The sequence below is a fragment of the Microplitis mediator genome, chromosome 4 (assembly GCF_029852145.1).
Source record: "Microplitis mediator isolate UGA2020A chromosome 4, iyMicMedi2.1, whole genome shotgun sequence".
NCBI lineage: Eukaryota > Metazoa > Arthropoda > Insecta > Hymenoptera > Braconidae > Microplitis > Microplitis mediator.
Window position 1 is genome coordinate 13,749,246 of NC_079972.1, and position 14,361 is coordinate 13,763,606.

At 38.0% G+C, this 14,361-nt stretch overlaps 2 protein-coding genes across 2 annotated transcripts; one reads left to right on the forward strand and one right to left on the reverse strand.

Moving 5' to 3' along the window:
- The first annotated feature begins 123 nt into the window (after window positions 1-123).
- Window positions 124-6,396, forward strand: LOC130666988 (gamma-tubulin complex component 6). The gene is made up of 8 exons (XM_057468339.1): window positions 124-545; window positions 599-804; window positions 866-1,082; window positions 1,687-1,724; window positions 1,785-4,643; window positions 4,715-4,924; window positions 5,728-5,900; window positions 5,965-6,396. The coding sequence occupies exons 1-8, from the start codon at window positions 353-355 to the stop codon at window positions 6,245-6,247; spliced, it is 4,179 nt and encodes a 1,392-aa protein (XP_057324322.1). The 5' UTR covers window positions 124-352; the 3' UTR covers window positions 6,248-6,396.
- LOC130666987 (activating signal cointegrator 1 complex subunit 3) lies at window positions 6,325-13,194 on the reverse strand. The gene is made up of 4 exons (XM_057468338.1): window positions 12,963-13,194; window positions 12,787-12,878; window positions 6,612-12,707; window positions 6,325-6,534 (listed from the first exon to the last, which is right to left on the reverse strand). Exons 1-4 carry the CDS (start codon window positions 13,091-13,093, stop codon window positions 6,449-6,451), a joined length of 6,405 nt encoding a protein of 2,134 aa, XP_057324321.1. The 5' UTR covers window positions 13,094-13,194; the 3' UTR covers window positions 6,325-6,448.
- Between the last annotated feature and the right edge of the window lie 1,167 nt (window positions 13,195-14,361).

The window sequence follows — 14,361 nt, forward strand, 5'->3', positions numbered from 1 at the left end:
ATTTTTTGAATATTGTAAATAGTGGAAAGTATAAAATAATTATCCGTGATTAGTTTAATTAGTTTATTTATGTTAATTATTAATTTAAAATTTTGTCCTGACAGGTGTCGGAGCTCTGGTGGCAGTAAACGGAAGTAAAATGAGAATCTTTCATTGGTCGATAAATTTATTTCGACTCCGTAAGAATGTGCAGTGAAATAATTAGAGTAGTGTGTGTGTGTAGGTATGGGTATATTTGTTTACAAATAATTGTTTATTGATATTTAGGCCTGTCAAGTTATTTATTAAATCTGTAATTAGTTATATATATTAAATAAATATATAAATAAAATAAGTAAGTAGTTAGGAATAAATGACAGCGATGAATTCAAAAGAAGAAGGTTATGATTTTTTTGGTCTTGTCAACGATTTGTGTCAGTCGATGATAAATAAATGTGATGACAAATGTCTTCGCGGGCGTAATTCTAATCAAGTTGTCAACAAATTGCGTTCGATCGCTTTTGAAATTCTGCTTAAGAGACACCCAGAGTCTTATGATATCAATGGTAAGTTTCGTTGCTAAATTTTTTTCTTTTTTTACAAAAGTCTTTTGCTCCAGATAATGAAAGTGAAGAAGATCCAGTTCTCGAATTGTTCAAGTATTCGTTTGTGTTAAAGACAACTCTAGGACAGTCTTCCAAAGCTGATAAGTTGGAGAGCGCGTTAGATGAACTGCTCAGTGATGATGACAGCGATTCAGTTAAATCGATTCTTTTTTTCTTACATTATTTACAAAACTATCAGTCCTATGATGACGATGATCTGGTAATTTATTTATTATTTATTTGAATTATTTTGAATTATTAATTGTTTATTTTTTAAATAGGAAGTATTTCATTTTGGTGATCGAAATCCTACGTCAGAAATTAGTCAGAAGAATAATAATGAAGTACCTCATTATCAAGTTTATCCATTGTCAGCATTTATTTTACCTCATAAATTAAACCAGTTGATTGATATCAATAGTCATGAGTTCACTCAAGTCAATATCAAGGCTCCAGTAAGTTTTTCATCTCAACTTCAAATAGAAATCGCTAAAAATGGTAACCAAGATCAATATAAATCATAAATGGCAGCTACATGTCTACTCACAAGATCTCTACACAAGGAAATGGTTGTAACTCTAATCATTTACTTCTTTACTCAGCCTTGACTCTAGGCAAATATTTTTTAACTAAGATTAAACTCTACTCAGTTATATCTTTACTCAGCTTCAACTAGACTTATCGACAAAATAGAAATTATTTGTGAGTAGAAGCTGAGTGGAATTGAAGCTGAGTAGAAAAGTAAATGAGTAGAGTTATAACTATTTCCCTTGAGTACACAGAAAAAAAGTATGTCTAGGCGCGAAAAATTTTTTCTCGCTCCAAGAAAATTTTTACTTGACCTAAGAAATTTTTCGCATTATGAATTGAAAACGAAAATTTTCTTGGGGCGACAAAGAATTTTTTGAGGTAAGAAAAAATTTTCTTGAGCCAAGAAATTATTTCTAGTCCTAAGAAAAATTTTGTTTTCCTTTTTTAATGCAAAATTTTTCTTGCGCCAAGAAATCCTTTTTTTCTGTGTAGAGATGTTGTGAGTAGACATGTAACAGCCACCCTAAATTTTTATCTAAACTCTAAATTAATCAAAAAATTTTAATTACAGAGACTTCTAAATCATCTCTGTATTCTCTTAATAGCATAGTAAGTAAATTTAAAAACTTGAATCTCATAAACGTACTTATTAAATAAAATATTATTTAGAAATCACAGGAAGCTGTAGAAGAAAAATATTTTAATTATGAAAGCACGGCACTGGAATCTCTGTGGAACCGCGAATACGAAGACGAATGCGAGAGTGTGGTGTCACTTAGATCATCGCCGTCGATAGAATCCATTGAGTTACTGCCTGATACCTACGAAGCATCTGAAGACACTGATTGCTACTCATGGGAAACTCTGGGACAAGTGAAACCTGGTCGGCAACGTGCGTACGTCCTGGAGTCAGACGCTGCGATCCAGCATCTCCAGAACCTGCGTAATTTTTCGATCAACGGCAGCGAAGTTGAAAGCTCTTCCAGTAGACCGAATGTCATTAGTATGAAAGAATTTATGGAGAACATCAAATTAGTTCTGCTGGGGTTCGACTCCAGCTGCTATGTATGGGACAGCAAAATAGGATTTTTTTTTAACATAAACACTGTGGTCACTGGACTGGGTAAGGAAGCGCTGGAGAGCATATCGTCTGAAATAACTCACTGGGCGACGTGTTTCAAACTCCTGGTGCTGCTTGTAAGGCCTAATATTGATACCGGAAGGTACAGACAAGACGGTCTAATTTTCCAGGCGATGTGTAATAGCGTTAATGATGTGTTGATTCATTACCAAGCATCTGTTTTACAAATATTTAATGATGATTCTATTAAATTATTAGGTTTGTTAAATCGTTTACGTTACGTTGGCTGTTTAATTAGCGAACTTGCGCGACTGTGTCGCTGCGAAAATGTTATACAGACGACATTAGCTGAAGGTACTGGTATTCTTACCCACATTTATCACCAGGTTACTAAAATAACAAAACCTGATGTCGCTCTGGTATTCTACTCAGTATTAAAATCTTGTTGTGAAATCTACTTTGAGTTGATGGAAAAGTGGATATTCGAGGGTATATTTGATGAAAAGTATGGGGAATTTATGATATTTGTCAGAGATAAATATATACGTAATCGCGGTCATAAATTTTGGACAAAATGTTTTGGTATCAGCAAAGAATTGGTACCGGGATTTTTAAATAATCTTACGGACTCAATCCTACAGTGCGGCAAAGCCGTGAGATTATTGAAAATTTGTGACCCTAAGAATCCACTTTGTAATTTTTTCTTGTCTGCAAGGCCTAAAGTTAAAGTGTGTTTGAGTGTCAACATGTCGGAGCAGGAAGAAATATGCCAGCGTTATATGACTAAAGGTATTGAAATACTGGGACCCAATATAACTTTGAGTTCAGCTTTGAAAGAGTTGAAGACGATTGATAAAGACAAAGCTGAGCACGTTATAGCCGCTCAGCAGGAAACGTTGTCGAGAATAAAGAAGAGTCAGGAAGAAGCCAAACTGCTTATTGTTAAAAATAAACGCGAGTTGTTTGCTGATCAAAAGAAACAGGTGGAAGACGCGGTTTCGCGAAGAGAAAAAGCTAGAGAAGCTGATCTGCTTGAAGATAAATTGCTGAGGGAAATACAAATTGCTGAGGATGAAAAAATAGAAACTCAGCGGCTGGCTGACATTAAAATTACAATTGAGTATTACAAAGACTTGGCCGAGGAAGCTGAGAAGCAGCGACTGAGAGCGAGTTGGAGAAGCCGGAGAATGGAATTGTTCGACGAACGTGTAAGTGCTATTATTTTAGCGCGTCAAGAAGAAATCACTCCAATAGATGAAGTTACTGATAAGTCTCTCAGTGTCTTGGGTAAATTAGCGACAGAAGAAAGTAATGTCCCAGTTTCCGCTGATTCAAATTCTCTAGACAATCAATTGCCGAGTTCTGATGATGCTCCTGTTAGTATTGTTCCTATTAGCGACGAAAATTGTAATGAGAAAAATTCAGCACAAGATAAAGAGACTAAACCAGAAGAAATAACGCGAGCAAGTCGGCCGACGGTACTGGACGTCAAAGGAGACGCTAAGATAGAATCGATTTTTGATGAAATTGCGGAAAATCGTTCATTTAAACGCACAAAATTTTCTTTCAATACAAATACTATAAATAATGATATTATCAACAATCCACAAACTACATTAAAAAATGATAATGTAAATATAACTTTTATTGATAAGGAAGGTAACGAAAATAAAATGGTTGATACTGACGAGGATAACAAAAATGATGATCAGGTGGTGGATAAAAATTCGGAGACTTGCAAAAATTCAAATCCGGTGGAGAGTAATGTCGTGGATGCTCCTCCTCACTATTCCAATAACGCGAACGAAATAAACGACGCGACTCCGATGTCATGTACGACAGACAGTTACGTTCCCTCGGCGATGAGCAACTCGATTTTGTACAATTGCACAGAGGCTGGGTCAATTGCCGAGTCTAAAAATGACTATGAAACACCCACTAGTCCTGGGGAGTGTTTGACACGAGCCGACAAACGGGAGTACTCAATAGACAACATTTTTTCGCGGTCAAGTAGCCAATTTTTCAGCGCTCTAGGATTTTTGAGTACGCCGCCGGTATTTGAATCCTCACTTTCTCAAGCTGATGTCGAGATGATCGACAATACCTCGCTGCAAGTTTATCTAGAGAAGTCAGTTTTTATTCCTCTGAGAGTCCAAAGTCGTCTGGCGAATTCGGCGATTGTCAAATGCTTACTCCATGATCATAAAATATTATCACACTTACACAGTTTGAGAAGTTTCTTCTTCCTTTTGAACGGAGAGTTCGCCAAAAATCTCACGGGCCCACTCTACACAAAATTTCACCAAGTCACGACTCCGGACAAGTTATTCAATTCGGCGACGTTGACAAGTTTGTTGAAGAACGCTCTGCACTTTTCTCTGAATAATTCTTACAAAAATTCCGAGCTCTTGAGCTTAACTGTCATGACCCAGCCGTCTAGTATGAAGGTATTTATATATTTTTTTTTAATTTATGAATGCTGTTAGATATTAATTATAAAGTTCGCTCATTATTCCAGGTACTGGACCCAGAAGCTCTGAATTGTCTTTGCCTTCATTACAAAGTTTCGTGGCCGCTGAATATTATTTTAGACGAAGCAGTGATGCAGCAGTACAGCAAAGTCTTTCGATTTCTAATTATGGTCGGTCGTGTACTCTGGGTACTTCAAGACGACTTTTGCATACTGAAAACTCAACGCAAAGCTACTTTGTCATTCCAATACCACAGGGTATTTAATTTAATTATTTTTCATACTTTAAAAACTGCATCAATATTCAAATATCATTTTTTTTAATACCCACAAATTACCCGCCACTTTTTAAAATTTAAAACCACAGCTCAGTACTAAAGACTGAAGTTTCAAACAGAACAATCAGAAAGTAGTAGACTTAGGTATCGAAGATTCTAAACTTGTAAAGTCTGACTCATTAAAATTTTTAGTAATAAGTAGAGCCGGGATTTTTACTTTGATTTAAAAATAATAATTGATAATTAGTGCTGTCAAATTTTTGATATTACGGCGGAAATATTGGTCGTATAGAAAAATTTTTAAAATAAAAGTTGTTGAAAATTTAATTTTATAAAAAAAATTTATCTTACAATTTTTTTGTAGAACTAATAAGAAAGCCGTAATTTCAAAATTAAGATTTCCATAATTATCAAAAATTTTAATCATTCATTATGAATCTTAATTTTTTAATTACGATAAAAATATTGGTCGTATAAAAAAATCATAAGACATTTTTTTTGTAAAATTAAATTTCCTGTAACTTTTGTTTCAAAACTTTTTTTATAAGACCAATATTTTCGGCGTAATATCAAACATATGAACCATTCATTTCAAAATTTAGGCAAAAATCTTGTCCCTAGTAATAACTAATATTACGACATTATATATATGATTAGCGACATATATTTTACCTGATACTTTTTGACTGAGTCACCTCGAAAATCGGGCTTATATCAATAATTTCCAATTTTTTAATTTAAATTTTCACAGCAGAAAGTCAAAAGTTTTTTTTCTATCCACAGTTGCAGTTATTCCGGCATGCAATGATGCAATTTATGACAGCACTTCACAATTATTTAACCTGCAGTGTCTTGCACTCAAGTTGCGCTGAATTTGAAAAAGAACTCGAGAACGCAATGACTCTTGACCAAATTTACAATATTCACGTCCGCTATATAAAAAAAATTTTATCAAGGTAATTATTTATTATAATAATAACTTTTTTAAGCGACTATTGATTTTAATTTGAATTTTTTCAGGTGCATGATGACAAGGCGGGGGGAAAAGCTGCGGCAGTGTCTCTGCAACATGTTTCAAATAATATTAAAATTCCACAAGACTCTGCGGTCTCACGAGTGGGTCCACACGCCTCAGGGCTACGTACACCCGAGCTTCAATAAACTAGAGCAATATTACAAAGCGTTCTGCACCATGAGGTCATTTCCCGCACAAGTTGTTGATAAATATTCAAACAACGGCTACGAGTTGCATCTCACCCGTTTCCTCGACGCTCTCAACATAAATCCGCTCTTCAGTCTTTAAGATCCGGAATCTTAAGATTTAAATATCAAATAATTAAGTGGATTACGTTATATATTACCTATTTCTTTGAGAAATAATTTATTTACTGAGTTATATTCGCATTTATTTTAAAATACGTGTATAACAAAATTACAAAATTAAATAACTTTTTTAAATTTATAATTATTTACCATGTTAACGTACGATATACTGTTCATAAATTCATTTAATGTTTATGTTTATCTCGTATTGCTGATCCAGGCCCAGATAACAATCAGACATCAGGTAAAAGAACAATCTTGTTTTGCCTGGAATAAAAACTCTGATGTCAATCATCTTATTTATTTATTTATTAATTAATATAAGTATGAAAAAAAAAAATTACCTGGGAATTCTGGTGCTGTGAATTGTAACTGTTGTGTCTTTCCGTATGTTTGAATCGACGGTATCCTTTTCAAGGCCCAGAGTTCACTTCTCTCGTCACCCAGTACCGCGATCCAGCCTTCATCTTTACTTTTATGGAACGTCGTCGTAAATGATTTGATATTACCCGGGCTATTTTTTCTCTTCATCTCAATAAGAAGAGTGTAAACATGACCAGCATAAATACTTATAGAGTCATCGGGTTTCATGGGCTTATCAATGACTTTAATTCCGTCGGTCTCGTCAGTCAATTGGATTTTAAATCGAATATCAATGACCGGAAGTGTTTTGGCAACTTGATGGATGTCGCGTATTTGGCTCTCACTGAATTTTTTGTCAAAGGCTTTAGCGAGTCGCGAGTAATTGCCAGCAAAGGCGCAGAACCCGGGTAAGGACTTGGGTAATTTGTCAAAGAGTGACAAGTCTTCTTTGTGAACATGCGGCAGAGTAGTGAGAGCTGACTCGTCAATCCAACGGGCTCTGATAATCATCTGCATCAATTGAATCATGCGGAGAGTACTCGAGAGCCAGCCGTTCTCCGCCACAATGTCGATCATCGCCTGGAGAATTCTTATCGCTTGGTCTAAAATCGATTTCAGATCTGTCGTGTAGTCCGTCGACGGCAGAGGTAGTCGTGAAAAATGAGCTTGGAAAAGTAAGAATGCTTTAGTATTAGGCGAGTCGAATGTCAATTTTTCACCGGGATAACGACATGACTTTGACAATTCTTCATTCAATAAATCTTCGTTGTGTCTGACGGGCAATTCGCTGTACTCGTGAGCGTCACATAAAATTTTAAGACACTCAACAAGCGTGAGATTGTCTTTTAGCACTTTAGTGAACATTCCTACTGTCTGATGCGAGAGGTAATAAAATGAAGCAATTTTACCGTGAGCTAAAGCGTACAGAGACTGGAGTTCCTCATCAAAAGCTACGCACTGGCAGTCTATCAACACCTTCAGTGTACAATCAACGAGATTTGACAGATAAGAATTAATATCCAGGGTATCGAGACTCTCTAGATTGTAGTAACGGGGATTCTTCATCAGCCGCCGGAAGAAATAAGTCCAAGTAAGATAATCAAGGAACTGCTGTTTAGTTCCAATGGTTCCTGCGACAATTTCCGCATTGATGTGGTCCGGAAGTACTTCCAGTAGATTTGACTCGACTGGGAACGGCTCGTACAGGAATTTTTTGTAAAAGTTTTTTTTTATATCGTGGACTAGAACCACAGCGACACCGGAGTCATCAAACTGCGGACGACCGGCTCGTCCCATCATTTGTAGCACATCCGTAATCGGCATGTCAACATAACGTTTAACTTTTCCGTCGTAGTATTCAGTGCCTTTGATCACTACCAAGTGGGCGGGAAAGTTTACACCCCAAGCAAGAGTCGCAGTAGTGATCAGTACTTGGATTTTGTTGTTGACGAATAATTCTTCAACTGTCTCACGATCTTTGTCCTGGAGACCGGCATGATGGAGCCCGATACCAAACGCCAATGTGAGCTTCAAATTTACGTCTTTTATATTCGTCAGTATGTTATCCATCTCTTGTTCAGGCATGTGTAGCCACTGCTTTGGGTTATCTTCAGCTGCGAGATAAGCGATCAAATCCAGAGCAGTCAATCTTGTCTGCCGACGTGAAGAGACGAATACGAGCGATGGACTGGTGGGCGCATGCTGTCTGATAGCTTGGAATGTCGGGCGATTCATCGTAGCCATTCTAGGGCAGTAATGTTTCCCTGGAAACCCGCTGATGTGGACTTCCAGAGGCACTGGTCTTACTGACGGACGGAAATTATAGAGACCCATTTTTTTTATCCCCAACCAGTTGGCGAGATCTACGGCATTGGCGAGTGCTGTTGATAACCCGACGATTCTCAAGGTTCTCTTGGTGTGAGAGGCTATGAAATTCGTTCGAGAGACAATAACTTCTAGCACAGGTCCTCTGTCTTCTCCCAGCAGATGAATTTCGTCAATTATTATCAGAACAACTTCCTTGACGTAATTTCTCGTCTGCCAGCTACGACTTATCCCGTCCCATTTTTCCGGCGTCGTGACAATCACGTCAGCTTGAGCAATCTGTCGAATATCCGGAGATACGTCTCCAGTTAATTCGCAAACTTTCTTTCCTAGTTTCTGCTCCAGTCTTATTTTCCAGTCGCGCATTCGCTCTCTCACCAGAGCTTTCAGCGGCGCAATATAAACGACTTTTTGCTTAGGATAACTTTTAAAAACTCTAAACATCGCGATTTCAGCTGCTATCGTTTTACCGGATCCCGTTGGCGCTCCCAGGAGGACATTGCAGTCGGTATGATAAAGGCAGTGGAATATTTGCGTCTGGATCGGATTAAAATGCGTGAATTTGTAGAGACTTTGAAACGATTCATCTTTAAGTACAGTTACCGGAAGTGGTTGTAATTCTAACAGATCTGTGTGCGGTGGGTACGTTTCTGGCAGGACAAGATTGTGGAGACCCAGTGATAAAACGTATTCACATCCTAGCCAACGATCACTGGTCGCTTTAATCAAATACTGAGCCGGGTGAGGTTCTTGAAGAGGAATAGTCATCACGATCTCCTGCTCGTCTCCACTGTAAGCCATCTTCTTGGTCAAGAGAAAGTACTCATGGTGATAAATAAAATTATTGTCCGTATCTTCAATCCATATCCAGAAAGCTTCTGAACTTTTACCATGCACGTGATCATTCCATCGAAACTCCGGTTGTATTCTCAGTCGTATCCTCAGCACAGTCCTCGTGATCGGTTGGATGCTCGCGTACATACTCAAGGCAGGGAATTCACTGCAACATTTTTTCACCAAGTCCGCAGACTTTTGGTTACGCAGCATATCTCCAATTTCACGAACATGCATCTCTTTTAGTTTGTCGATTGTCAAATTACGCTGGTCTATTTTCTCAATGATGTCGTGACCCAGACAAAAGAACTGTCTCAAAGGTGTCACGTGATCCCACTGCTGAGCTTCCAACATTTTAGCGAGATTTAATAATCTCCCGGCCATTATTGCATTGTTCTGTCTCAACATGACTTCAAACAGCGCTCGGCTGATACGAATCGCGTTCTGAATGATGTAAGCCTGGTCAGAGATCAGCGAGAAGGAAGACAATTTACCACGAGACAGGTAAGTCTGGACAAGAATATTAACTTTACCATGGACATTTTCAGTCCCGCCGTGAGCTACCAATTCACAGTAGTCTTTGGTCAAGTCGTCCAGCTCGTCCATCTCATCGTCGCGTACTTTCAGCTGCTCGAACTCTTGCGCACGTGTCAGCATACCCAGAATGTCGGCTTCAGTCATTATTGGTTTTGACAATTCGTTAAATATTTCCACAGTATCGTACTTGAGATAGTAATGACTAGACGTACGGCCTAAATCCGTGGAATTAAGGTCACCTGTTCGTACATTATATCTTATCATACGCGCTTTGTCTAGCGATTTAGCAGCCGTATCAATTAGCTCTTTACGTTTCTTATCTAAATTGGGATCCTCAATTACTTGCTGATAGAGCATCCCGTAGGCCATGGGGTTCAGCCTCATTCTCACGTACAGATACGTGTAGCTGAGCCATTCAACAGCTTCCTCGACGTTCGAAATCGTGCCTAGAGCTATCTCAGCATTTAAATTATCCGCGAGATAAGTGATGAAACTGCTTTCAATCGGGAACTGGTTGGTAAGCAACGAGAGGTAGTGCGACAATTTATTGTGCGCTGTTATTATAACCGCGTGACCGGAAGTGTCGAACTGCGGACGCCCAGCGCGCCCGAATATCTGAAGTACATCCAGGATTCCCAGGTCGATAAATGATCCGTGCTTGGAGTCATATATTTCCGTTCCACGAATAATAACAGCGTGCGCGGGTAAATTGACACCCCAAGCGAGAGTTGATGTGCAAACCAACACTTTGATTGCCCCCTGTCCGAAAGCTTTTTCAACGAGATTTCTATCAGACCTCAGCATTCCCGCATGATGGACAGAGAATCCATAAGCGAAGAGCTCACCCAGATATTTATTTCGCGAGTTATTAAATGACCTTTGAGTCAACTTAGCGTTACTTGGGTCAGGTTTAAAAACAGATATCGTGTCATTTTGTTGCGCCAACTCTTTCAGTTTTGTCGCTGTGCGAATAGTCGCGTTACGCGCGTGGACAAACACCATCACTTGGTGTCCTTTCTTCACCATGTCAACAACTTGATTGTAGCAAACGAGATCCATGTCGTGAATCTGCTGCATAGGCTGCCTGGCTTTGACCCCGATGAACGTCTGACTCAGCGGCACCGGCCGGAAACGGTGATCGAAGTAAAACAGTCCCTTGTAAGGGTTCACTCGCAAAAATCTAGCAACGTCCACATAATTCGGCAACGTGGCCGACAGACCCACGATCCTTATCATGCTCTGGGACGACTCTACTTGACGAAGAGTTCGAGCTACAAGAGCTTCGACTACTGGACCTCGATCTCCGTGCAGCAGATGAACTTCATCGATAATCAGAAGCTTGACGATACTCGTCAGAGCAATGTCTCCAGTGCCTTTGCGAGTTACCACGTCCCACTTCTCTGGAGTCGTCACAATCATCTGGGTCTGCTGGATCTCACGCTTGGTCAGTTGCATGTCTCCAGTCAGTTCTTTTACAGCGACACCAAGACTCGCTAGTCTTTTATTGAAATTAGCAGTCATCTCAGCTGCGAGAGCCTTCATAGGCGCGATGTAAATTATTTTGAATTCATTTCTCTTCAGCACGCCATTGTCAATATGTAATTTTAACTGATGTATCACAGTCAGAAGAGCTACATTTGTTTTTCCCGCACCAGTCGGCGCACAGATCAACAAATTTTCATTACTATTATAAGCTGCATTAAATACAATACTCTGAATACGATTCAACGTGTTGATACCCTCGAATGCCATCTGCCCGATTTCGTCGAGCGATGATATTTTTACTGATTTGAAATTTAAATCTTCTAGACTTGTTTTTGAAACGGGTATCGCAACTTCCTCACACAAATTTGTGTCTTTTCGTGCAACATCTTCAGGTAGAATGAGCTTGTGACCCGACACAAACCCCGTGGTGGTCTTTGACTTTAATTGACTATCAAATACATAAGGATAAGATTCCCTAGGAGCTGCGGAAGCAACAAAAGTCTTTTTAGTTGATGACAAAACTGGTGCTTGCATGGCTTGCAGTGCCTGCTGTCTCTTGGTTCTCAATGCAATCGTATCAATTTCGTCATCCGAGTCATCAGCAAACTCGCCGAACCTATTCGAGACTTTGAGTAATTTTTTTTCTTCCTTACGCACTTGCTTCAGAAGCTGCTTCTCTTTCTCCGACTGGACTATCACCTGACATCCGTACTGCGGGCGTTCTTGAGTCCTCGTGATTGATTTAGAAGCCTTCTGACTCGCAAACAATGGCAGGATTTTATCGCGATACTTGATAATGTACTCAATGAAGTCTATATGATCACACCCAAGTACATCAAACAATTCGGCCTGTAAATTATTGTCATTTTTTAAATAATTTTCGATCAATTGGCCAAACTCCTCGAATGACATCTCACTAGAATATTGAGCATGACATTGACGCAATGAAGCTAGAAATTTTTTTCTATCAAACTCCCCTTCCTTGGCCGGTTCCTCGGACTTCGTGTAGATCATCGTAAAATCATTGCAATCAAACTTAATGTCATTATTTGAATTTGGTTGCATCATATCGTGCAATGGCTTCAAATCATTGAACTTAGAAGCGGGTTTGTATTGAAGTTCTGAGCTGAAAATATCAAACTCTCTAGACATAACATCACCAGATGATTCATTTTTTAAATTATCTATGAAGTCAATGTCATCTTGACTCAACGCTGCTTGAATCATTGAAACAGCTTCAATAATACTGCGCGATAATTTAACATCTGCTTCACCCAGCAGCTCCTGCACTCGCTTTATATTTTTATCAATCATTATTATTCTCTCGTGTATCAAAATCTGCAGTATTTTAGTTGACAGCTGATCCGCTACTGCTGATGATTCTGAACACAATTCATCTAAAAAAAGAAATAAAATTCATAAAAATTTGTCGCTAGTTCCAAGTAAACAAAAAAATAAAAAAAACTTCGAACATACTGCAGGATTTAGTAACCAGGTGATGAATTTTAGACAAAAGAGACTGGATCTGCTGAGGTAAATGTTGACATATTTTTTTCCAGTCTGATTTTCTACAACAAACGAAATGTCATTACGTAGTACTGGTAATTATTCAAATTATATAAATTAAGCGAGTGAAAAAAAATTAAGGTTACTTGTCGGCAAGAGCAGCTTCGCTGGATCTTTTCTTGGCCAAATCATTGGATTCCTTTGCTGAATTTTTTTTAGAATAACTTATTACTTTGTAAGCACGCAGTGAGCGCGAATAACACGGCTGTTCAATCATATTTTTAAATAATTATTTACATAATATTTATTTAAATAATTCTTAATCTACTCCAGCCTCAGCCTACTCTACGAAATAGCGCGTTTCTGTTTCTATTTCTGACAGATAAATGTCAAGATGCAGAGTTTTTCCTTATCAACCTCAATGACGATGATCAGCGTACGAGTGTGAATGTTAACTGATAATTATCAATTTTTAAATTTTTGAATAAATAAATAAAATTTAAGTAGAATTAAAATTCAAAAATCAGTACGCGCATTTTTTTAAATTTCATTGGTGAAAAGTTTCATTATTTTCAATGGTGGCAGAATATGATAGAGAAATATTTGAAAAATAAAAAAAAAACACTTGAGTGTTTGAACAAACCTTGGTGGGGAAATAATATGCAGAAGGGTGTCCTAATACACTTGGAGATTTAATTTAAATTGCTCCAAGAGTATTGCAGCTAAAAAACGTCACTTAACTGCTATTTCCCACCAGACGATGCCAGATGATTTTGCTCAGGAAATTGGAAGTTATCAGCATCAGCAATTCACAACACTTTACACTAGCACTGAACACTCAATACTTAACGACACTACAGACACTTTGCACAATTTAAATTTTACAAACACTGCACATTTTAATCGAACAATTACTATGAGCAATTAATTTTATGGATAATTCGCGAATTAACTGCAATACTGTATTCAATTTAAACGTAAAGAAGGATCTGGACTACTACTGCCGTTGTCGATGATACTGACTGCCGCTATTGGACCGCCAGTTGATACAAAACAATCGATTTTGCAATCATTCGACCGATACGCAGTAGCGGTATCTTGGCGCGAAATTTAAAAATTGAAATTTAATAATTATATTAAAATTTATTTGTGTCAATAATTATATTAATTAGACTAAAAAGTAACTCGAAATAATTTATTAATTATTCTCATCACTTGCGCGGTAAATTTAAATATTCGAAAAATAACTTTTTAGAAATTGGAGAAAAATTGAAAATCGTAATCAAAATAAAATGGCGGCAAAGTATGATAAATTATTGAGCTACAGTTGCTTACATCGCATTTCAATGCACCCTCATTCAGCGGACAGGAAGATGAGCTGAAGCTAAAACTTTGGCGCCATTTTTTGAATTGTAAACTTGCAGCTGCGACGGCTGCACTGCGCAACTGCGTTTCACATCTCACGTGACATTAGTTAGTGTTCTTCTGTTCTTCATTTTGCTGCTACATAACTATATAGTTAGTGGTTACTGATTTTTTTTAGTT

Excerpts from the sequence above, each read along its gene's own strand:
- LOC130666987 (XM_057468338.1), bottom strand. The coding sequence starts at position 13,093 with ATGATTGAACAGCCGTGTTATTCGCGCTCACTGCGTGCTTACAAAGTA. Across the intron at positions 12,879-12,962 it reads GAAGCTGCTCTTGCCGACAA|AAAATCAGACTGGAAAAAAA; the intron begins GTAACCTTAATT and ends CGTTTGTTGTAG. Across the intron at positions 12,708-12,786 it reads CCTGGTTACTAAATCCTGCA|ATGAATTGTGTTCAGAATCA; the intron begins GTATGTTCGAAG and ends TTCTTTTTTTAG.
- LOC130666988 (XM_057468339.1), top strand. The coding sequence starts at position 353 with ATGACAGCGATGAATTCAAAAGAAGAAGGTTATGATTTTTTTGGTCTT. Across the intron at positions 546-598 it reads AGAGTCTTATGATATCAATG|ATAATGAAAGTGAAGAAGAT; the intron begins GTAAGTTTCGTT and ends CTTTTGCTCCAG. Across the intron at positions 4,925-5,727 it reads TGTCATTCCAATACCACAGG|TTGCAGTTATTCCGGCATGC; the intron begins GTATTTAATTTA and ends TTCTATCCACAG.